The sequence below is a fragment of the Oncorhynchus mykiss genome, chromosome 23, assembly GCF_057628025.1.
Source record: "Oncorhynchus mykiss isolate SJ-2025 chromosome 23, ASM5762802v1, whole genome shotgun sequence".
Lineage (NCBI taxonomy): Eukaryota > Metazoa > Chordata > Actinopteri > Salmoniformes > Salmonidae > Oncorhynchus > Oncorhynchus mykiss.
In genome coordinates this window covers 30,570,855-30,594,755 of record NC_143044.1, presented here as the reverse complement: position 1 = coordinate 30,594,755, position 23,901 = coordinate 30,570,855, and the positions used below count along the sequence as shown (strand labels likewise).

At 40.9% G+C, this 23,901-nt stretch overlaps 1 protein-coding gene across 4 annotated transcripts in view; it reads left to right on the top strand.

Moving 5' to 3' along the window:
- The window catches only part of LOC110502744 (cytohesin-1), a 46,114-nt gene extending 28,110 nt beyond the window's left edge, over window positions 1-18,004 (top strand). For 3 of the 4 annotated variants that reach the window (XM_090217270.1, XM_090217271.1, XM_090217272.1), the window contains exons 3-13: window positions 5,182-5,246; window positions 5,965-6,031; window positions 6,134-6,252; window positions 6,643-6,723; window positions 6,799-6,911; window positions 7,019-7,167; window positions 11,186-11,297; window positions 13,146-13,222; window positions 13,347-13,418; window positions 13,528-13,682; window positions 16,367-18,004. In XM_090217270.1, coding sequence (XP_090073396.1) covers window positions 5,182-5,246; window positions 5,965-6,031; window positions 6,134-6,252; window positions 6,643-6,723; window positions 6,799-6,911; window positions 7,019-7,167; window positions 11,186-11,297; window positions 13,146-13,222; window positions 13,347-13,418; window positions 13,528-13,682; window positions 16,367-16,445 — 1,089 coding nt within the window. In that variant the 3' untranslated portion in view covers window positions 16,446-18,004. The other variant, XM_036960447.2, reaches the window with a different exon arrangement.
- Window positions 18,005-23,901: the final 5,897 nt, after the last annotated feature.

The following is a 23,901-nucleotide window of genomic DNA, read 5'->3' as shown; positions in this document are numbered from 1 at the left end:
ATCTCACAGGTCATCCCCAAAGCCAACACCTCTGGCCGCTTTTCCTTCCAGTTCTCTGCTGCCAATGACTGGAACGAATTGCAAAAATCGCTGAAGTTGGAGATTTATATCTCCCTCACTAACTTTAAGCATCAGCTATCTGAGCAGCTTACCGATCGCTGCAGCTGTGCACAGCCCATCTATAAATAGCCCATCCAATCTACCTACCTCATCCCAATATTGTTTTATTTAACTTTTTTGCACACCAGTATTTCTACTTGCACATCATAATCTGCACTCCAGTGTTAATCTATCACTCCAGTGTTAATCTATCACTCCAGTGTTAATTTGCTAAATTGTAATTTACTTCGCTACTATGGACTATTTATTGCCTTACCTCCTCACGCCATTTGCACACACGGTATATAGACTTTTTCTATTGTTATTGACTGAACGTTTGTTTATTCCATGTGTTGTTGTTTGTGTTGCAGTGCTTTACTTTATCTTGGCCAGGTCGCAGTTGTAATGAGAACTTGTTCTCAACTGGTCTACTGGTCTAACTTGCAGGAAGCTGGTGGCAAGTTCCTGTGAATATTACAGTAACGTACTTTCCACTAGCCAGAGATGGGCAAAGATCCTTCAAAGTAACTTGTTACAAATACAAAATACCTTGAAGGCCAATGTATCCTTAATTTCAACACAATTCTCAGTAAAGGTTGTACTTGCTATGATGTGTTTTCTTATCAACCTTAGTATAATGCACTGACTAAGTCGCTCTGGACAAGAGCACTTGCTAAATGACCGAAATGTAAAAATTAACTTGCAAAGCACACAGCTGGGTATTATTCTGAGTTCAACCCTTAAACTACTTGTATTTTGATCAAATTAAGGCCTAGTTCAGGGGCTGATACCCAAGCATGTTCTTTGCAAGTGTTCATTTTTCCATTTTGGTAATTTAGTAGACACACTTATCCACAGCGACACTGTCAGTGCAAGAACATAGCACAGTCATGGCAAGTATAAAGGTTATGTTACCGTTACCGACAATGTTGTTATAGTTAAGCGGGCTTTTTGCAAGTTCATTTTTGTATTAGGAAATGCATGCATGCATTATTAAACTGTTACAAAATGGGCTACATGAATTGTAGTTTAGGCCAGTGAAATACAAATGACAAAATAGGTATTGAAATACCTAATGTACTGTACTGTATATCAAATACATGGAGCAGAAATACTGCCTGTCGTTGATACTAGCTCCCTGCACTGTAAATCTGCAACAGTTTACTTACCACTGTTTCCGGTAATGCACTGTAGATTCTAGAAATGCAGCATGTTGCTGTAGACAGGTGTTCCAGTAATATGCTGTGCATTGGTGTTTCAGTAGATGTGATGTGATAATGATAAATGGAACGGTAGCCAGTAGGTTACTGTAAATTACTGGCAGCACAGAAGTCGCAGGCAGCAGAGCGGTTAGAGCTTTGCGCCAGTAATCAAAAGGTTACTGGTTTGAATCCCTAAGCCGACTAGGTGAAAAATCTGCTGACGTGCCCTTGAGCAAGGCACTTAACCGTAATTGCTCCTGTAAATCGCTCTAGATAAGAGTGTCTGCTAAATGACTCATTTTTATTTTTAAAAGACAGTAAATTACTGGCAAAACAAACTACTAAAAAAAGTAATTTAGCAGGCGCTCTTATCCTGTGGGTGTGTGCAAACATTAATATTAGTATTGTGCTAAAGTTGTCTATTGGTAAAGGATGGTAGGACCCCAGGGGGGCTGATGGAGTGGTAATGGAGTGTGTAATGTCCCTGTTACCGAGACTGGCGGCGTGTCAAACTGGTAACCCAAACACAGATGAAGGATACATCAGAGTCAGCAGACTCTCTCATGCATATTGTCCTCCGATGATTATCCCTCTAATCTGTTAGAAACCGGTCTGTAACCCCATCTGGGTGCGTCCAAATGGCACCCTATTCCCTATGAAGTCCACTGGTAGTGGTCAAAAGTAATTGACTATGTAGGGAGTAGGAAGCCATTTGGACGCAACGTCTGTCTCTTCATCTCACCCTATAATAATAAATTATTATTATTTTAGGAATAAGGCCTGTTTTTCTTTTGAAGCCAGGAGGCTAGTATCAGCTACATGTATGCCCTTACTAGACTATGGGGATATTTTAAATATGAATGCTTCTGCTCAGTGTTTGAGATCAATTGACACCTTTTACCATGCAGCTTTGAGATGTATTTTAAACTGCAAAACTCTTACGCACCACTGTACTTTGTATACCAGGGTTGGCTGGCCTTCTCTTCTCTAGTCACTCGTAGGCTCAGTCACTGGTTTACAAAGCCATTTTGGGTTTACTACCATTTTTTTATTTGTGCATTTTTATTGTTCAGAAATGTGGTGGGCACTCTCTTCGTTCGCAGGACTTTATCCTGCTAACTGTTCCAAATGTCTGAACTGTATTTGGTACAAGGGCTTTTATGTACTCTGCGCCATCGTCTTGGAACACCTTACAAAATACTTTTAAACTGGAAGAACTTGTCCCGATTGGTGTTTTTAAATCATTGATGAAGGATTTTGAGTTTGATTCCCTGACCTGTCAATGTTTTTAATTTGCTGTTATATGATTTTGTTATACTCTTGTGAATTCTCTTTTTATAACTAGATTACCTATAGTTTTTCATGTTGTCTGTCTGTAATTGTGTAATGACTTGGTACGGCCTATCTTGGCCAGGATGCTCTTGAAAAAATATTTCAAATCTCAATGAGCCCTTCCTGGTTAAATAAAGGTTCAATATTTTTTTTGATTCTCAAAGCTCTATGTGTCTCATCTCACTCTCTCATTCCTTCATCCTCCCTCTCTGTTGCTCTCTCCATCTTATTTATCCCTCTCAAATTTCTCTATCCCCCTCTCTCTCTACATTCACAAAACAATGTTTTCAATATCCCCACCTCTTTCTCTTTGTTTCATCTCTCTGTTTTTGTGTCTTTGATCTCAGTGGTAGTCTCGCTATTGTAATTTTACTGCTGCTCTTTAATAACTTGTTTATTTTGTTTCTTATTCTTATCTGTATTTTTTTTAAACTGCATTGTTGGTTAGGGGCTCGTAAGTAATACAATTTGATTTGAGTCCCATTGCTTTAGGACTTGCTCTGGTGGTTTAAGCATGTCCCTGTTTAGGTCACCTAATAGGACAAATTCAGACTTGGTGTAAAGGGCCAGGAGAGAGCTTAGGGCATTTAGGGTACAGGCCGGTGCTGATGGTGGCCGATAACACCCAGTATCAGTCAACAAAGTTTAATGTGTAAAACCAGCAAATCAAATTGTTTGGGGACAGACTTGGTGGAGACAACCGAGCACTGAAGGTGATCCTTGTTAAAGATTGCCACTCCATCACCTTTGGAAGATCTGTCTTGCCAAAAAAGATTATAACGAGAAAGGTTATCATTGCTCAAAACTCTCTTTCTTAACCATGTCTCTGTAATGACCAACACATCTGGATTGGAGCTGTGAACCCACACGTTCAATTGATCCATTTTAGGTAATAAGATTCTAGTATTAACGTTTTACAAGACCAGAAATAATTGAAGCAGATATCAGAGCACCAATCAGAATTGGGGCTAGCAACAGCAAATGGCCAGGGTGTTCATGCACATTTCCAGATATAATTGGAAGTAATACAATCAGGGCAAGGCAGAGGACAGGGAGAGCTCTGCAGTGTTGATTTTATAACATTTGAATGTGCATTAGATGGCAACAAGATCATATTGTACAGCAATTTCATCAGGTAACATGAATACAACGCCGGCGAGAGGTGGTTAGAATAGGATGAGAGGCCAAGAGTCCGTGTAACCAATAGAGAGTCAGAGTCCCGAGTGTGGGAACAAACAGTCTGTCACACGGTTGGTCTAAACAAGCAAGTTCATAGTCAACTAAGCATGCAGGAGTCATGAGGCAAATAGCATAAAGCACAAGAGAAAAATATAACAACTTGGGGCTAGCCATTGTAAGTTCAGAGTCACTCGCCTCAACAGTGCATGTGTGCTGGAGACTAGCGAAAGCTCGGGGGAGGGGGGGAAGTGTGGCGGGGGTACCTATACCAGACAGGGGGAGACAGGCCGGGGGAGACGGTGAACCAATCGCCAGGTGGAATCCAAGCAGCAGTGCAGCAGGCAATCAGAGTAGGTGTCACACCCACTTGGGAGAAGCTTTTTTCGAAAGGCTAACGTAGCTGGTAAGTCTCTGACCGTCTTTTCCACGTAGAAAAGGAGGTTGTTAGCTAGCTATATCTTTTCAGTGTTGGTGAATGGTCCTTTACGACGTCAAAACAAAGTTCTCCTGTGGCTGTTGTGTTTTGGGGATTCGGAGGAGGTTATCTTCTCTGCACAGATGGAGGGGCTTCATAAGCCAATCAATGTTTAGAGCTGCACATTTATTATGTCAATCCTCTCATCCTACAATTTGACCTTTGCACTGCACCCAATTCTATAGCTGAATGCTACAGGAAATCAGTAATCTGTTCGCTAGCTCACCGACCTGTGTTGATTGACAGTTTTCTGGTCCAATCACAAGGTAGAGTGTGCGTTTTACTAGCCAATCTGTCGTAGGTTTCTTTTGCAAGAGCGACGCTGCGGCTACTGTCTCTGGCTGTGTGTAGAGTAATCCACATTGACTGTGCCACAAAATGAGTGACAGAGGGGGGGAGGGAGGGAGGGGGAGGGTTGTCTGGTTTGACCCTAGCTAGCAGCAGGTGCATCAGTTCCCAGTGGGACCATCTGTAGAAGATTCACCCACTTACCTCCTACACAACCCATAGAACTGTCTCCAATTACCTCTTACACAACCCATAGGATTGTCTCCACTTAACTCCTCCCAAACAGTATATAAAGTATGTCTCCTGTCAGAAACCTTGAAACCCCTTTTTCAAAGGCAGATATTTCAGTTGGTTTACGTCTTGTAAACATACTCCATCCATACACCAATTACATATACACAACAAACTTCTCTCACTCTTCTTTCTCCCGCCTTCATTCCTCTCTCTTCCTCCCTCCCTCTCTTTTAGTGCCATGGGTATGAGTATTAGCTGAGGCTGCATCAAAGCTGCTCTGTGGGGTTGAGGGATGGTCAGACATCACGAGACAGACAGAGTAATGTGATCTCACTGTACCATACACTTCTCTCTCTCTCTCTCTCTCTCTAGAGGCTGAAGGATGAGATAGAAGAGGTGACGAATGAAATTGACAACCTGGGCATTACCAAAGAGAGGTATGATCTGTGTGTGTTTCTATGTCTGTTATTGTGATTGTGTATCACTCTACTGAGGATTGTCCTGTGTGTGTACTGTATGTACTGCGTTCTACCCTTTGTGTGGTGATGGCTCTGCCCCTCCCTGCCTTCAGGCTATGCTCAAACCTTACACCCCAACCCTAGCACTCTGTTCTGCCACCTGTGGTCTCAAGGGCCATCCAAGCCCGCCCCCTGAAAAATAAATAATAGTTGCACTTGTCTTTTCCTACTAGCACTTTGCAGATAACTTTTTATTGAGGAAAAAGTTACTTACTACTACTGTGATATGTGTGGCTGCCTTACCTAGCTATCTTCAGATGAATGCACTAACTGTAAGTCGCTCTGGATAAGAGCGTCTGCTAAATTATTCAAATTAAAAAATTGTTGGGAGAGGGAGAAGAATCATCCTTAATGATTGGTAATGATGTCAGTGATCGGGTGTCTGTGTGTGCCTCCTTTAAGAGTGATTGGTCTGGGCCAGTTGTTGCCCCGAAGCTACAGACATCTAAATGAGTTAATGGGGCTGTTAATTGAGGGATGGTGTTAATAACATGTATGAAGTGTGTGTTTAAATGGTTTACAAAGATTTCTGTCTGTTATGAGGGTAATTGGAATTGTGTTTTGAAGGTCCTATGTAGTGTTTAGGTACGCTCTATGAATGTGTTATACAGACTTCATAACTGTGTTTTGTCTGTAGAAAAAGCATGCAGAGAAACAAGCAGGTGTCCATGGGCCGTAAGAAGTTCAACATGGACCCCAAGAAGGTGAGGGAGAAACCCAATGGCAAACCAGCCCCTAACCTCCACTCTGTGCTGTGGTTTGTGGTTGGGATTCTGTGTTTTGATTGGCTGTGTACCATCAATCAGGGGATCCGGTTTTTGATTGACAGCGGTCTGCTGAAGAACACCAGCAATGACATCGCCCAGTTTCTCTATAAAGGGGAGGGGCTTAACAAGACCGCCATCGGAGACTATCTGGGGGAGAGGTGAGAAACGGGTGGGTGGGTGAACAGTATTGAGTGACCTCTTAAGTGACCTCTTAAGTGGGTTAATGCATTCTCAACTCAGTGATATTGATTTGGCCCATCCTCCCTAGACAGACAGACACACACACACACACACATTGGCCACAGAAAGGAGGTCAGTATTAGGAGATTATAGATTATATTTGAGTTTCCATGTTTCTGGTTGCAAAGCTGTTCTCTGAGAGATCTCAAAGCAACATTTTGAAAAAAGGAGAAACAGAATGAACAGGAAATGCAAATGTTTGTTTTTAAAACGTTTAATTACAGTATTCCCTACTGAACATGATCCTGATCTATTCAGTTTTATGGCCATAGACTTGAATACTGTCTGTTGGTATGTGTTTTCTGTAGAAATGACTTCAATCTTGAGGTTCTACATGCCTTCGTGGAGCTGCATGAATTCACAGACCTCAACCTGGTCCAGGCCCTCAGGTAACACACACACATATACACACACACACACACACACACACACACACCCTTATGATTGCATGTTCTCTCACCCAGGCAGTTCCTTTGGAGTTTCCGGTTGCCAGGCGAAGCTCAGAAGATCGACAGGATGATGGAGGCTTTTGCCCAGAGATACTGTCACTGTAACCCTGGGGTCTTCCAGCACAGCGGTATAGAAAGGCCACCATTCAGTCACACATACACACACACACACACATATACACACATACACACACACACACGCACACAAACCTTCCTGTCCCTCTCTGTGCTCCAGATACGTGTTATGTGTTGTCGTTTGCTGTGATCATGCTGAACACCAGTCTCCATAACCCCAATGTGAAGGACAAACCCTCCCACCAGAGATTCAGCGCCATGAACAGAGGAATCAACGATGGAGGTGACCTGCCTGAGGACCTACTCAGGGTATTTATCTCTTTCTCCATCCCTCTGTCCTTTTATAAAGCTCTCTCTCTTCCCCTCCCATTATCTATACCTCTGTCTCTTCCGCCCTCTATCCATACAATACTAGAGGTTGAGGACCTGGTCACACATGACAACGTCTGTCTATATACAGTGTCGTAACGATGTACAAATAGTTAAAGTAGAAAAAAGAAAATGAATAAACATAAATATGGGTTGTGTTTACAATGGTGTTTGTTCTTCACTGGTTGCCCTTTTCTTGTGGCAATAGGTCACATCTTGCTGCTGTGATGACACACTGGTATTTCACCCAATACATCATATAAAATCAAATGTTATTGGTCACATATACATATTTAGCAGATGTTATTGTGGGTGTAGCGAAATGCTTCTGTTCCTAGCTCCAACAGTGCAGTAGTACAGCGCCCTCCGCTAATAATGGCACCCTTGGTAAATATATCCTTTTGGTCTTTCATTCAAAATATTCACAAAAATCTAACATTTTATTAAAGTAAAATAATTGAAAGAAAAAATATGTTTTTATCATATAACACATATTTTTCTCAAATATATGTGTGCCACAGTTATTGGCACCCTTCATTCAATACTTTGCGCAAGCTCCCTTTGCCAAGATAACAGCTCTGTCTTCTCTTATAATGTGTAATGAGTTTGGAGAACACATGGCAAGGGATCTCCTCTTCAGCACATCCTGTCGATATGGATAGGGGTGTGCTTCTTCTGCTGTCTCCTGAAGTCCATGATCAGCTCCTTCGTTTTGTTGAGGGAGAGGTTATTTTCCTGGCGGAGTGGGAGTTTATCAAAATTGGATTTGTTTTCGAATTCTTTGTGGGTCTGTGTAATCTGAGGGAAATGTGTCTCTAATAGGGTCATACATTTGGCAGGAGGTTAGGAAGTGCAGCTCAGTTTCCACCTCATTTTGTGGGAAGTCTCTCTCTCTCTCTCCTCTCTCCTCTCTCAATTCAATTTGCTTTAATGGCATGATGTAACAATTAATTTATTGCCAAAGCATACTTTGGTGATTAAGTGATACATTTTACAATATTAACATAATTAAAATAATAATAATCAACATTGTCAATGGGACAATCAGTAACAACAATAATCAAGGATAAAAATAACCATACAATGGACAATAACATAGAGGGCATGTGCAGGCTGGTTGGTCTGTAAGACACTGTCCCTCATTTTATGGCAGCTATGTAGTGCTCTGCCAACCCACAGCGCTTTGCGTCCTCCCCCATCAGGACGGGTAGCCTATTCTCATCAGAGAGGTCTTTGAAACCTTGAATAAGGAAATTACACTATTTGTTTTATATTTTGGACATTTTGTCAGGAAATGCAGCTCTGTCTCAGGTTATGCTGTGGTGTAGTGGTTGCACAGCCTTTCCTCTAAATGGAGTAGGTTTCCTGTGTCTACCCTTCTCAATGACAAGGCTGTGCTCATTGAGCATCTACTTTGTCAAGGTTTTTCTAAGGTTTTGATCAGTCACCATGGTCAAATAGTTTGCCATGGTGCCAGATAGCACTGCTTTGTGCTTGTGTATCCCGATAGGATAATTGTTTTGACAGTTGTTATTTGGTTTATTCTGATTCATTGGATGTTTGGTCCTGAGGCTTCAGTGTGTTAGTAAAACAGGTTTGTGAACCTGGACCAGCTAGATGAGGGGACAGCTATGCTCAGCTCTTGGCATTGCAGGGCATGGTAATGATGGTCACTGTATTTTAGATGTTTCCAAAACAGAATTGCTCTTTTTTTTGTTTTTATTATTAGCGGATGTTGGCCTAATTTTGCCTTGCATGTATTGTTTGTAATTTTCCTCTGGACAATCTTACAAAACTCTGCATGCAGGGTCTCAATGGGGTGTTTGTCCCATTGGGTGGAATCTTGTTTTGCAAGTGGACCCCGCACCTCGCTGCCATATAGTGCAATTGGTTCAATGACACAATCAATTCGTTTTTGCCAAATTTGAGGTATTTCGATTTAATTTTGTTTTTTAGAATGCCCTGTGTGCTTTCTCTCTGTTCATTCACCGCCTCATAAAGGTGTCCTGTAAATATTATTTTTAAACCTAAGTAATTGTAGTGTGTGCCCTACTCTATATTTTGTACCAATTATGCACTTTGGTCTAATTCCCTGAGATCTACATCTTCTCTGGAAAATGGTCCAGGCCCAGGTCTGGCAGTACTGTCTGTTAGTACTGCTCTAGCAGTCTGGCAGTACTGCTCTAGCAGGTCCAGGCTCAGCTGTAGGCCATGTGCTGTGGGTGACAGCAGGCACAGGTCATCTGCTTTTTCTAGAATACCACTGTTGATGTAAATATTGAAGAGCGTGGGGCTCAAACCTGGCGAAGGCCCCGCCTCTGGTTAAAGAATTCTTATGTTTTTTCTTACCAGTTTTCATGCTGCGCATATTGGCAGTTTTGATGCTGCGCATATTGGCAGTTTTGATGCTGCGCATATTGCCAGTTTTGATGCTGCGCATATTGGCAGTTTTGATGCTGCGCATATTGCCAGTTTTGATGCTGCGCATATTGCCAGTTTTGATGCTGCGCATATTGCCAGTTTTGATAATGTCATGTTTTACCCCCTACACCACCTTCAATAACTTTTTAGAACAGTCCTGTAGGCAAAATATAATTCAATGCATTTTGAAAGTCGATAAAGCAAGCGTAAATTTTGGTGCTATTTTGGTGGACATTTTTATCTATCAGGGTGTGTAGGGTGTAAATATGATTGGTCATGGAATATTTTGGTATAAATCGAATTTGGCTTTTTACTTGACATTGTGCTTATTAAGGAAGTTTAGAACTCTTGCATTTATAATACTACAGAAAACCTCCCTCAAATTATTGTTCACACAAATGCGTCTGTAATTGTTAGGGTAAAATATGTCTCTGTTCTTAAAGATTGGGGTTATGAGTCCTTTATTCCAGATGTCAGGGAAATAACCTACAGTCAGGATAAAATTAAACAGTTTTAATATAGCGAATTGAAATTTTGCACTAGTGAATTTGAGCATCTCATTTAGGATGCCATCAGGTCTACATGCTTTTTTTTTTTTACATTTAAGGGCCTGAAGTTTCTTATAGAGCTCCTGGTCAGTCATTGGGGAGTCCAAAAGATTTTGATTGTTCTTTATAGCTTTTTTAAATCCATTCAACCCCTCATGAATTTGGCGTTGTTCTGTGTTTGTATCAGTTTGAACGGTGTTGTAGAGTGTTTTAAAATGGGTTGTCCATAAGTCACCATTTTGTAATGCTAATCCCTCTAGTTTCCAATTTTGCCAAAAATGGTTTGTTCATGGACTACTCAATTTGTGTCAGCTGCTTGCTGTTGTACTGGGATTTTTTTGGTTCTGAGCGTATGTTTATAGAGTTTTAATGTCTCACAGTAATAAGGCTTAAAGCGTAATTCACCATTATTTGGGTCTCTGTGCTTTTGGTTTGATAGTCTTGTCATCTGTGGGGGTTTTTGGTTTGTTTTTCATAAATCCAGTTGTGCTTCTTTTGCCGTTTGCCTGACTATATTGTTGATGTTTTTCTACTGACAGATTGATGCCTTCTTTACTGTGAGTGGATGTGGTTTCCAGAAAGTTATCTAAGAGTGTTTAGATTTTTAAAAATCTTTCTCCACCTCTCTCTTTCCATACCTTTCTATTTTCTCTCTCTCTCCATCCCTCTTTCTCTCTCTCATATATATATATATATATATATATATATATATATATATATATATAATATCCCTCTTTCTCCCTCTTTCTCCATATATCTTTCTCCATATATCTCTCTCCATATATCTCTCTCCATATATCTCTCTCCATATCCCCCTCTCTCCATATCCCCCTCTCTCCATATCCCCCTCTTTCTTTCTTTCTTTCTTTCTTTCTTTCTTTCTTTCTTTCTTTCTTTCTTTCTTTCTTTCTTTCTTTCTTTCTTTCTTTCTTTCTTTCTTTCTTTCTCTATTTCTCTCTTTCTCTCTTTCTCTCTCTCGCTCTCTGTAGAACCTGTATGAGGGTATAAAGAACGAGCCCTTTAAAATTCCAGAGGATGATGGGAATGACCTCACACACACTTTCTTCAACCCTGACCGGGAGGGCTGGCTACTCAAACGAGGTGAGAGAGTCAACTTTGCTGTAAAAGTCTTATAGAACACAGGACAGCAAGCTTTATTGATACTTCCACTCCCTCGTATGGACAGATGCAGAACTACACTCTCCTGTTTGGCCTTCTCATTCATACCAAGAATATAGCCTATATAATGAGTATAAACATATATAACTGGTAAAAGTATTTATGACTCAATGTAGTTTGTCTTTGTGTTTTTTCTTCCTCATTTGTTTTGGATGATTTTGGTCTCCAGGAGGTATGTATGTAAATATGTATTTATGGATTGGAAGCCTGATGCCTTGATCACGCCAACAGCGTCATTTTGGTACACTAGAAGTACATTCATTTCCAATGGAACGCTGCATTTGCCTTGCATCGCAGTGCGTTCTGTGTGGTGCATACGTTGGATTTGTGGAACATATGCGTCAAACTGAATGCGTAGACGGCTTGACAGAAATGGTAGCAGAAGGTGAATGTTGAACATTTGTTGCACACATATCCAGATGATGCTGCTTACTATTTTGCGTAATAACGCTATCAGTGTGATCAAGGTGTTAACCTCCTCAGCCTGTATGTGCTTTGCTTCTTGGTGCTGCTTCCCATACTCTGCCATGCAACCCATGCCATGCAACACAGCCCATCTGTAAACAGTCTATCTATCTACCTACCTCATCCCCATACTGGTATTTATTTATTTATTTTGCTCCTTTGCACCCCAGTATCTCTACCTGCACATTCATCTTCTGCCGATCTACCATTCCAGTGTTTAATTGCTATATTGTAATTACTTCGCCACCATGGCCTATTTATTTCCTTAACTTATCTCATTTGCACTCACTGTATATAGACTTTTTTATTTTGTTCTACTGTATTATTGACTGTATGTTTTGTTTATTCCATGTGTAACTCTGTGTTGTTGTATGTGTCGAATTGCTACGCTTTATCTTGGCCAGGTCGCAGTTGCAAATGAGAACTTGTTCTCAACTAGCCTACCTGGTTAAATAAAGGTTAAATAAAAAAATCAAGGTTTTGTCTAATGAAAATCTACTGTTAACTATGATTTCATTATAAAGAATGAAATGGTGTTTAATTGTTGGTAAAATGTGATTTATCTGCTCTTTAATCTGAGCAAGATGTCATTGACTTCAACGCAAACAACCTTTAAACCTAACCCTACCATCCAATCAGTATCTCAACCATAGAGATATATAGAGGACTCTAGTGCTCAAAAGCCCATTGCAGCATTGTCAGCGCAATTGAGGACTTTTACCATTTTGAACAAGTCAACTGGGTGGGACTTCCTATGGGTTAGAAAATGATCACATTATTCCATCCGGGTCATCAGCTAATGAATTATACTCGTGAGCAAATATTCCATAACTGCAGGTGGCAGTAAATCGGCAACCTTTATACCTGTTCAAACAACACACTCCAGGTGGCAGTATGCACCCTTTCAGTTTGTTTAGCAACTCACAGAAGTAGTAGTAGTAGAAGAAGAAAATGTACTACTTCAAAATGGAGATGGCCTCAATGGCACTGCCTGTGCACTTATAGACGCCATAATGGGACAGATACAAAAAAAGAGTTCTCTATCATTCTGTATGATCTCAACTAATGCATTGCATTCATGGTCAACTTTGTTGCTATCATGCTGTGTCTTCTGAGAAACATGAGTGCATTAAAGACTACCTGGAATGCGTCCATAGCCTCCTGCCTGGTACTGGCTGATGTCTGGGCTGCCGTCTGCCTGGACTGTCTAGGGGCACCTTTTTAATCTGTGGATTTTGCTTGTTCTAACCCTTTAATCTAATGAATCCTGATTGAACTCTGACCTTTAACCTCTAACCCCCTCAGGAGGGCGTGTGAAGACATGGAAGAGACGATGGTTCATCCTCACAGACAACTGCCTGTACTACTTTGAGTACACTACTGTGAGTTGTTCTCTCTTTCTATTCCTCTCTCTTTTTCTGTTATGCTTTTTCTCCATTACATGCAATGTACCAGTTGTGAGCTGTAATGCTCTCGCTGTGTTTTCTCTCTCCTCCCTCCCTCCAGGATAAGGAGCCTAGGGGTATCATCCCTCTGGAGAATCTGAGTATTAGAGAGGTGGACGACTCCAAGAAACCAGTAAGTTACTTTCTTTCTCTCTCCCTCTTTTCCTGTGCTCTTTCTTCCTGTTTCCTTTTAAAAGCCTCTGAGTCACATCTATCTCTCTCCCTCGCTTTCTCTCTCTCAGAACTGTTTTGAGCTGTTCATCCCTGACCACAGGGATCAGGTGATCAAGGCATGTAAGACCGAGGCGGACGGACGTGTTGTCGAGGGCAACCACACTTTCTATCGAATCTCCGCCCCCACAGCCGAGGAAAAGGAGGAGTGGATCACCAGCATAAAGTGAATTCTTGGCGGTGTCCAAATAACCTCTCATTCTTCCTGAAGTGTATATGCATTCAAAAAACACCATTGGATTTGTGTAGGCATGCGCTAGAGGGACTTTCCATATACAGTTGAAGTCGGACGTTTACATACACCTTAGCCAAATACATTTAAACTCAGTTTTTCACAATTCCTGACATTTAATCCAAGTAAAAATTCCCTGTCTTAGGTCGGTTAGGATCACCACTTTATTTTAAGAATGTGAAATGTCAGAATAATAGTAGAGAGAAGGATTTATTTCAGCTTTTATTTATTTCATCACATTTCCAGTGGTTCAGAAGTTTACATGCACTCAATTAGTATTTGGTAGCTTTGCATTTAAATTGTTTAACTTGGGTCAAACGTTTCGAGTAGCCTTCCACAAGCTTCCCACAATACGTTTGTTGAATTTTGGCCCATTCCTCCTGACAGAGATGTTGTAACTGAGTCAGGTTTGTAGGCCTCCTTGCTCGCACACGCTTTTTCAGTTCTGCCCACAAAGTTTCTATTGGATTGAGGTCAGGGCTTTGTGATGGCCACTCCAATACCTTGATTTTGTTGTCCTTAAGCCATTTTGCCACAACTTTGGAAGTATGCTTGAGGTCATTGTCCATTTGGAAGACCCATTTGCGACCAAGCTTTAACTTCCTGACTGATGTCTTGAGATGTTGCTTCAATATATCCACATCATTTTCATGATGCCATCTATTTTGTGAAGTGCACCAGTCCCTCCTGCAGCAAAGCACCCCCACAACATGATGCTGCCACCCCGGTGCTTCACGGTTGGGATGGTGTTCTTCGGCTTGCAAGACTCCCCCTTTTTCCTCCAAACATGACGATGGTCATTATGGCCAAACAGTTCTATTTTTGTTTCATCAGACCAGAGGACATTTCTCCAAAAAGTATGATCTTTGTCCCCATGTGCAGTTGCAAACCGTAGTCTGGCATTTTTATGGCGGTTTTGGAGCAGTGGCTTCTTCCTTGCTGAGTGGCCTTTCAGGTTATGTCGATATAGGACTCGTTTTACTGTGGATATAGATATTTTTGTACCTGTTTCCTCCAGCATCTTCACAAGGCCCTTTGCTGTTGTTCTGGGATTGATTTCCACTTTTCGCACCAAATTACGTTCATCTCAGGAGACAGAACGCGTGCCCTTCCTGAGCGGTATGACGGCTGCGTGGTCCCATGGTGTTTATACTTGCACAGTATTGTTTGTACAGATGAACGTGGTACCTTCAGGTGTTTGGAAATTGCTCCCAAGGATGAACCAGACTTGTGGAGGTCTACATTTTTTTCTGAGGTCTTGGCTGATTTCCTTTGATATTCCCATGATGTTAACTTCTTATGGCTGCAGGGGCAGTATTGAGTAGCTTGGATGAAAGGTGCCCAGAGTAAACGGCCTGCTCCTCAGTCCCAGATATGTGTACCTAACGTGCTAACAAAAGTAGGTACTTGGACATAAATAATGGACATTATCGAACAAATCAAGCATTTATTGTTTTCTGAGCTCCGTCTCAGATTATTGCATGATTTGCTTTTTCCGTAAAGTGTTTTTGAAATCTGACATAGCGGTTGCATTAAGGAGAGGTATATCTATAATTCCATGTGTATAACTTGTATTATCATCTACATTTATGATGAACCATCGATGTGGCTATGCAAAATCACTGGATGTTTTTGGAACTAGTGAATGTAACGCGCCAATGTAAACTCAGATTTTTTTGATATAAATATGAACTCTATCAAACAAAACATACATGTATTGTGTAACATAAAGTCCTATGAGTGTCATCTGATGAAGATCATCAAAGGTTAGTGATTAATTTTATCTCTATTTGTGCTTTTTGTGACTCCTCTCTTTGGCTGGAAAAATGGCTGTGTTTTTCTGTGGCTTGGTGGTGACCTAACATAATCGTTTGTGGTGCTTTCGCGGTAAAGCCTATTTTAAATCGGACACTGTAGTGGGATTAACAACAAGATTACCTTTAAAACGGTATAAGATACATGTATGTTTGAGGAATTTTCATTGTGAGATATCTGTTGTTTTGAATTTGGCGCCCTGCACTTTCACTGGCTGTTGTCATATCAATCCGTTAACGGGATTGCAAAAGTTAAAGTTAAGCAAAGAGGCACAGAGTTTGAAGGTAGGCCTTGAAATACATCCATATGTACACCTCCAATTGACTCAAATTATGTCAATTAGCCTATCAGAAGCTTCTAAAGCCATGACATCATTTTCTGGAATTTTCCAAGCTGTTTAAAGCCACAGTCAACTTTAGTGTATGTAAACTTGATACAGTGAATTATAAGTTAAATAATCTGTCTTTAAACAATTTTTGGAAAAATGACTTGTGTCATGCACAAAGTAGATATCCTAACCGACTTGCCAAAACTATAATTTGTTAACAAGGAATTTGTGGAGTGGTTGAAAAATGAGTTTTAATGACTCCAACCTAAGTGTATGTACACTTCTGACTTCAACTGTACCAGTCATTTACTTTCAAATCCATTCCGGGAAGTGAACAAGTGCACATTTTGGGAGAAAGGCGAGAGTTTTGGTTCTTATTTCTTCCAAGTCATGTCCTATCCTTCATCTGTATGATCCTGCTCTAGTCTCATGCCAAAAAGTTAAATTCATATTGTTCTCCCCTCTCTTAATGTAGAAATGCCATCAGCAGGGACCCCTTCTACGAGATGCTGGCAGCCCGGAAGAAGAAGGTGTCTGCCCTGACAAGTCTGTAGAAAAGACCCAGGCTCCAGCACTTCAGCAGGAGGAGCAGGCCTCACTCTATTCTACAGCCCAGTGTTTGTGCCCATGGACCTGAACTAAAGGACCTATGGAACTGTATACACAAGAAAGCAGAAGATCCCCCAAGCCTGTTGGAAGTCTAGGTGGACGCTGTCATCATATTGATCTTGTTTTCATCAGATTCATAAACACTGGAGGGGAAGGATTATGAAGGGGCACAGGGTTGGGACAGGAATGCAGAGAGGATTAATGTCCCTTTTCAGCGCCCTCTACAGGAAGTTAAATAATGCAATATTATGCTTTGATAAAAATTAACAGAGAAAAGCAACATGAACCTATTTTTACACAAACCTCTTTTTCTGAGGGTTCTTGTCATAGTGCTGTTGTAACTACATACAATTTCTTTCTGAATGGTTCTCATAACAAACCACCACTGTTTTTCCTCTCTCTCCGTCTCTCTGTATGTGTTTCTCTCGCTGTCTCTCTCTCTCTGTCTCTGTTTCTCTCTTTCTTTGGTTCCATGTTTGTTTAAATGTGTCCAGGTAATTGATAGGAATTGCCAGGGACTGACCTCACGATGCAATATCACGCTACTTAGGTGCCGATGCGATTCTCACGATTCTGTATGTATTGAGATTCGATACTGTGATTTTGCAATTCGATATTCCAAACATATTTCTCAGGATATGTCTGCTGCAGAGGGACAAGAGAGCCATGAGATAATGAGTTTTGATCAGTCATGGAAATGAAAGTGCTGAAAACAAATTGGCTCCCCATTTCAAAATAAGGATGGAGAACAAGCTATAAAGGAGTTTTGGTGCAGGTTAAGCCAACTAGCGCAACAGTAATATTGCCATATTGTCAAAACGATATGATACATCATCAAAAATAATATCCCGATATGTAACCGTACCGATTTTATTGCCGCATCACTAGTAATTGGGCTGTCAGTGAGTCAGGGTTTGAGAAATGGGAGCTGAGTTGGGAAGTTGCAAAAAACTGTCTCTGCCCAAAGCCTTTCTCTGCCATCCCTCTGTTACTGCAACTGCACAGTCACGTGGAAGGAGGAGGAAGAAATGAGGGTGAGAGGTAGACAAAGGATCAAAACATATCACTTTGTTTCGGGTTGAACTATTCAGTCTTTTATTCTGATATTGTGACAATTAAAAGTACTTTGTAGAAGCAGCAATATGTTTGCAGAGAAAGGATTTGTTTAATAAATAAAAGACCTAAGGTCTAAGACCTTATTACAGTGTTATACAGTTGTGTGCTGTCTGTTACAAATGTGTTATAAGAGATGCATTTCTGTCATATCAATGTGCTCTTTGGAGGGCTGTGATTTCAGTTTTTATAATGGCAAATAAATTAATCGACAAGGGTTTTGTTCTCAATGTACTGATTATGAAATGCAAGTCAAGCTTGAATTATAGGTTTATTTACCTATAATGCACATCATTTATTGTTTGTTTTGTATCATAAAGGTTTGTGCTGTATGCCATCATGTGTTTGTTCATTTGATTTCAGATTACCAAAAATAAATCTCCAATGCTCATTTTTCCTTTCTTTGTTTAAGATTTGACTTGGCAAGTGAGGTTAAACTCAGTAAAAACTTTATTTTGACATTGGATATAACCACACTAGACACAAAGACACGGTGATATATGGTCCACGTTTCATAGCACCAGCCTTTTGAGCTGATTGACAAGCAGAACAAAAACTTTTGGAATGGGTGAATTTTTAGGACAACGTTTTGTCAGCTGAAGTTTTGATGTCAAGCTAGCTAGTAAGATTGATGTCCACCAAAAATGCGGGAATAGCTAGCAAGCAAACAGCTGACAGTGGCTGTCAGAAAACTAGGATGACATGGAAGGTTGAGAGGGTTGAGTTTTTACAGAATGTCACATTAAAAGGCACTAAAATTGAAGCCGGACAAATGGCAGAAATGTACTGCAGGGGAGACCTTACAGAAATTAAATATGTATACAGTACAATCGGAAATTATTCAGACCCCTTCACTTTTTCCACATTTTGTTACGTTACAGCCTTATTCTAAAATTGATTAAATCGTTTTTTCCCTCATCAATCTACACCCCATAATGACAAAGCAATTTTTTTTTTGCCATTTTTACAAATTACAAATAAAAAATGGTAATATCACATTTACATAAGTATTTAGACCCTTTACTCAGTACTTTATTGAAGCACCTTTGGCAGTGATTACAGCCTTGTGTCTTGTTGGGTATGACGCTACAAGCTTGGCACATGTATTTGGGGAGTTTGTCCCATTCTCTGCAGATCCTCTCAAGCTCTGTCAGGTTGGATGGGGAGGGTCGCTGCACAGACATTTTCAGTTCTCTCCAGAGATGTTCGATCGGGTTCAAGTTCTGGCTCTCGCTGGGCCACTCAGGGACATTGAGGCTTGTCCCGAAGCAACTCCTGCATGGTCTTAGCTGTGTGCTTAGAGTTGTTGTCCTGTTGGAAGGTGAACTATTGCCCCAGTCTGAGGTCCTGAGCGCTCTAGACCAGGTTTTCATCAAGGATCTCTGTACTTTGCTCCGTTAATCTTTCCCTTGATCCTGACTAGTCTCCCAGTCCCTGCCACTGAAAAACATCCTCACAGCATGATGCTGCCACCACCATGCTTTACAGTAGTGATGGTGCCAGGTTTCCTCCAGACCTGACACTTGGCATTCAGGCCAAAGAGTTCAATTTTGGTTTCATCAGACCAGAGAATCTTGTTTCTCATGGTCTTAGAGTCCTTTAGGCCAACTCCAAGCGGGATTTCATGTGCCTTTTACTGAGGAGTAGCTTCCGTCTGGCCTCTCTACCATAAAGGATACTGCAGATATGGTTGTCCTTCTGAAAGGTTCTCCCGTCTCCACAAAGGAACACTGGAGCTCTATCAGAGTGACCATCGGGTTCTTGCCCTGACCAAGGCCCTTCTCCCCTGGTTGCTCAGTTTGGTCGGCCAGCTCTTGGAAGAGCCTTACTGGCTCCAAACTTCTTCCATTTAAGAATGATGTTCTTGGGGACCTGCAATGCTGCAGAAATGTTGTGGTACCCTTCCCCAGATCTGTGCCTCCACACAATCCGGTCTCGGAGCTCTACGGACAATTCGTTCTCTCTGAGCTCTATGGACAATTCCTTCGACCTCATGGTTTTCGCTCTGACATGCAATGTCAATTGTGGGACATTACTCTATAAAAACAGTAACGTAACATAACAAAGTGTAGAAAAAGTGAAGGGGTCTGAATACTTTCCAAATGTACTGTATATATTTACATTTTGTTAAATGTATTGTGTAATATATTAGAGTAACAATATGCTAAAATATATTGTACATATATAAATACAATATATTTGAGATATATTTTTGGTAATGTAGACAGTGTTGAGACCATATTATACATGTATTATTCACAATATATTTGAAAATGTATTGATATAGGAATATTTTTTATATCATTGGAACTGTCACCATTCATATAACATTTTGAAACTGAACAAAAATATAAACGCAACATGTAAAGTGTTGGTCCCATGTTTCATGAGCTGAAAAAGAAAATCCCAGAAATGTTTCATATGCACAAAAAGCTTATTTCTCTCAAATTGTGTGCACAAATTTTTCCTTTACCAAGATAATCCATCAACCTGACAGGTGTGTCATATCAAGAAGCTGATTAAACAGCATGATCATTACACAGGTGCACCTTGTGCTTGGGACAATAAAAGGCTACTTTAACATGTGCAGTTTGTCACACAACACAATGCAACAGATGTCTCAAGTTTTGAGGGCGTGTGCAATTGGCATGCTGGCTACAGGAATGTCCAACTGAACTGTTGCCAGATAATTTGATGTTAATTTCTCTATCATAAACTGACTCCAACGTCGTTTTAGAGTATTTAGCAGTACGTCCAACCGGCCTTACAACCGCAGACCTCGTGTAATGCCAGCCCAGGACCTCCACATCTGGCTTCTTCACCCACAGGATCATCTGAGGTGGTGCTGAAGGGTATTTTTGTCTGTAATAAAGCCCTTTTGTGGTGAAAAACTCATTCTGATTGGCTGGGCCTGGCTCCCCAGTGGGTGGGCCTAAGCCCTCCAAGGCCCACCTATGGCTGCACCCCTCCCCAGTCATGTGAAATCCACAGATTAGGGTCTAATCTATTTTTTCCAATTGACTGATTTCCTTCTATGAATTGTAGCTCAGTAAAATCGTTGAAATTGTTGTATGTTCCATTTATATTTTTGTTCATTATACTAGATAATATTACTGAGACAATGCATATATAATACAACCTACACAATACAACTATATAATTGTAGTGAATTCAGGGGGTATCCCCGACTGGGAGTTGAAAGCAGGTGCAGTGACTGTCAAGCCAACAGCTGAGCGCCAAGAGGCCTGAACCTCTTGACAAGGTTGCTAGGTGTTGGGTTAAGGTCGCTACTTTAGCCCCTTCCTCCTCTGATGACCACCATCCCAGTTTTGACACCGATGTAGCAAATTCAGGGGGCAGCCCTGACTGGGAGTCGAACCCAGGTCCAGTAACTGTCAAGCCAACAGCTTAACGCCAAGAGGCCTGAACCTCTTGTCAAGGTTGCTAGGTGTTTGGTTAAGGTCGCTACATTAACCCCTTCCTCCTCCGATGACCACCATCCCAGTTCTGACACCAGAGTAGCAAATTCAGGGGGTTGCCCCGACCGGGACTCAAACTCTGGTCTAGCAATTGTCAAACTAACACTAACCATTATGCCAAGAGGTCTGAACCTCCTGACGAGGTCGCTAGGTGTTGGGTTAAGGTCACTACAATTTTCAGATAATGCTTCATTATTGATTGCTGTACACTGAGAATTCACAAAAAAAAACACTTTAAAAAAGGCAGCAGATACACGTTAATATGTTTCATTTTAATAGGCAGTAGATATAGGTTAATATGTTAAAATGAATATGTCCGGACCTTGACAAACTATGCAGTGAATGAGTGATGACCATGAAAACGACTGCTGGCTATAGCTATGCTCAACAAGTAAAGCATTCTTCTGGCTTTATCTAGCTCTATTTGTGATATTTTAATTGGCATCGCTGGCTTGCTACTTGGTAAAAAAAAAGTATAATAGAGGCACGTGAGGTCAGTTGTGCACATGTAAACCCGTATATTCCCGTGTTAAATGTAGAGTGAACATGTTAACACCATCTTTTCACATGTGAAGAGAATACGATGTTTTAACCTCACATGTGAATTGCAGGAATTGCAAGTTCACATGTGGGGGTGAAATAATGTTATTCTCCTCACATTGGAAAAGGTGGCGTTAACATGTTCACTCTACATTTAATACGGGAATATACGGTGTCTGTATGCGGGGCGCTGTCCTCAGATAATCGCATGGTCTGCTTTCGCCGTAAAGCCTATTTGATATCTGACACTGCGGCTGGATTAACAAGTAGTTAAGCTTTATTTTGATGTATTACACTTATATTTTCGTGAATCTTGAATATTGATATTTCTGTAGTTTGAATTTGGCACTCTGCAATTTCACTGGATGTTGTCAAATCAATCCCGCTAACAGGATTGGCGCGCGAAGGGATCACTAACAGGTTTAATGCCAAAATAACATGCAAAACAGGCACTAGAAAAATGACGGGTCTCCACTGACATGGACCCATAGAGATGTATAGAGAGCCCACTTGTCACTAGATGGGAAAGCCTTCTATGGGCTTTGCTATCACAGAAGCGATCAATGGCAAAGATCAGAGCTCAATACATTTCCATGGACAGCAGCTGTCATGACATTTCTCCAAACAGCTTTTCTAAATTTGCACGATAACTAAATTAGGAAACAAGCCAAGATTGGATCATGGAAACACATGCCTGGTAGAGATATGATTCTGAAAGTAGCACACGTGTTGTTTGACAAAGTCGTTTGAGGAGAGCAGCTTGTCTACTCCCATGTTCTTCATTCTCTCCCCTGGAGTCAACCCCCCTCAAAGACATGGAAGGCCAGTATATATATATATATATATATATATATATATATATATATACACACACACACACACACACACACACACACACACACACACACACACACACACTATAGCACTTTGAACCCTGTCTGTCGTGGCGGAGGCTGCTCTAGACATGGCGGCCACACTCTTAGAAAAAAGGGTTCTTTGCAGCAGGATAGGATTCTACCACAAACCGTTTTTGATCAGAAGATCCAAAGGGTTCTACCAAGAACCTTTAACATCAGAACCATTTTTGGAAGAAAGGGTACTTTGATGATTCTTTTAGAGGCAAGAAGGGTATATAATATTTCCCAGCATGCTTTACTGCAGGGAGATTTTCAGAATTGTTTGTTTTACTGTAATATGTGTTTTTGCATTTACATGTATTGGTTAATACATTTGATGCTAGACAAAGATAAATAATATACAGTTTTCTAAACTAATCCAATCTGTTGGATTTATTGCACCCGTTACTGAGATGGTTGTTCAAGTTTAGATGATTGAGGTAGTCTCATTTTTCAATGTTTCCTACCCTGCCAATCATTCTGAATGTAGGTGATTAACAATTCCACTTGTTGGATATTCTAACTCCGGCTGGAATCCAATAGGAATTACACATCAATTTGCAAGCCAGCATAATGTGAATTGCAGGCCTGATGTGGCCTGTAAACCAGGATATTCCTAGAGTATAAATAGGCCCTCACAGAAAGGCTTTGTGATATATGTAATGTATTGTCATGCATAATACAATTTTAAAGGCTAATAAGGCTGGTGAAACCATTCATAGGGGGTTTTAGGAAGAACCCTCCAGAGATAAGGGTTCTTGGTAAAACCCTTCAGAGACAATTCTAGGAAAAACCTTCAGATTATGAAATGTTTCTTGGTAGAACCCTTCATAGAAGGCTCTAGATGGAACCCTCTGCAAAGGGTTCTACCCAGCACCAAAAAGGGTTCTCCTATGGGGACAAACCGAAGAAGTTCTACTTGGCACCTTTTTTTCTAAGAGTGTAGAGAAGGACACTGGGTTATACTGCAGGTACACTGTCTGTATGGGAACCATTTACTTTCTACTGACAGGCTGGAGTTTGAACAGCCAGCAAGTTACTTTCTGCATATCAAATTACACCCTATTCCACTTTATAGGGAATAGGGGTGCCATTTGGGATGCAACCATTGTCATGGAATATTTTGTGGCAACATGAAGGATATTTTTGCCTAATGCTTTATCTGGCTCTGGTTGTTATTAAACTACAATTGCAACCTCATATAGAGTAATTATATACTAACTATACAGTAGATACATATAGACTATTTGCCAGGTATTAAATAATAAACCCTCTATTTTGTAGAACATCCACCTGGTGGCCAAGTGGCTGGGCAGCCTGGATAAACTAGTGGAGCGCTACAGCATGGGTAGCCATGACAACTATCGTGTGCA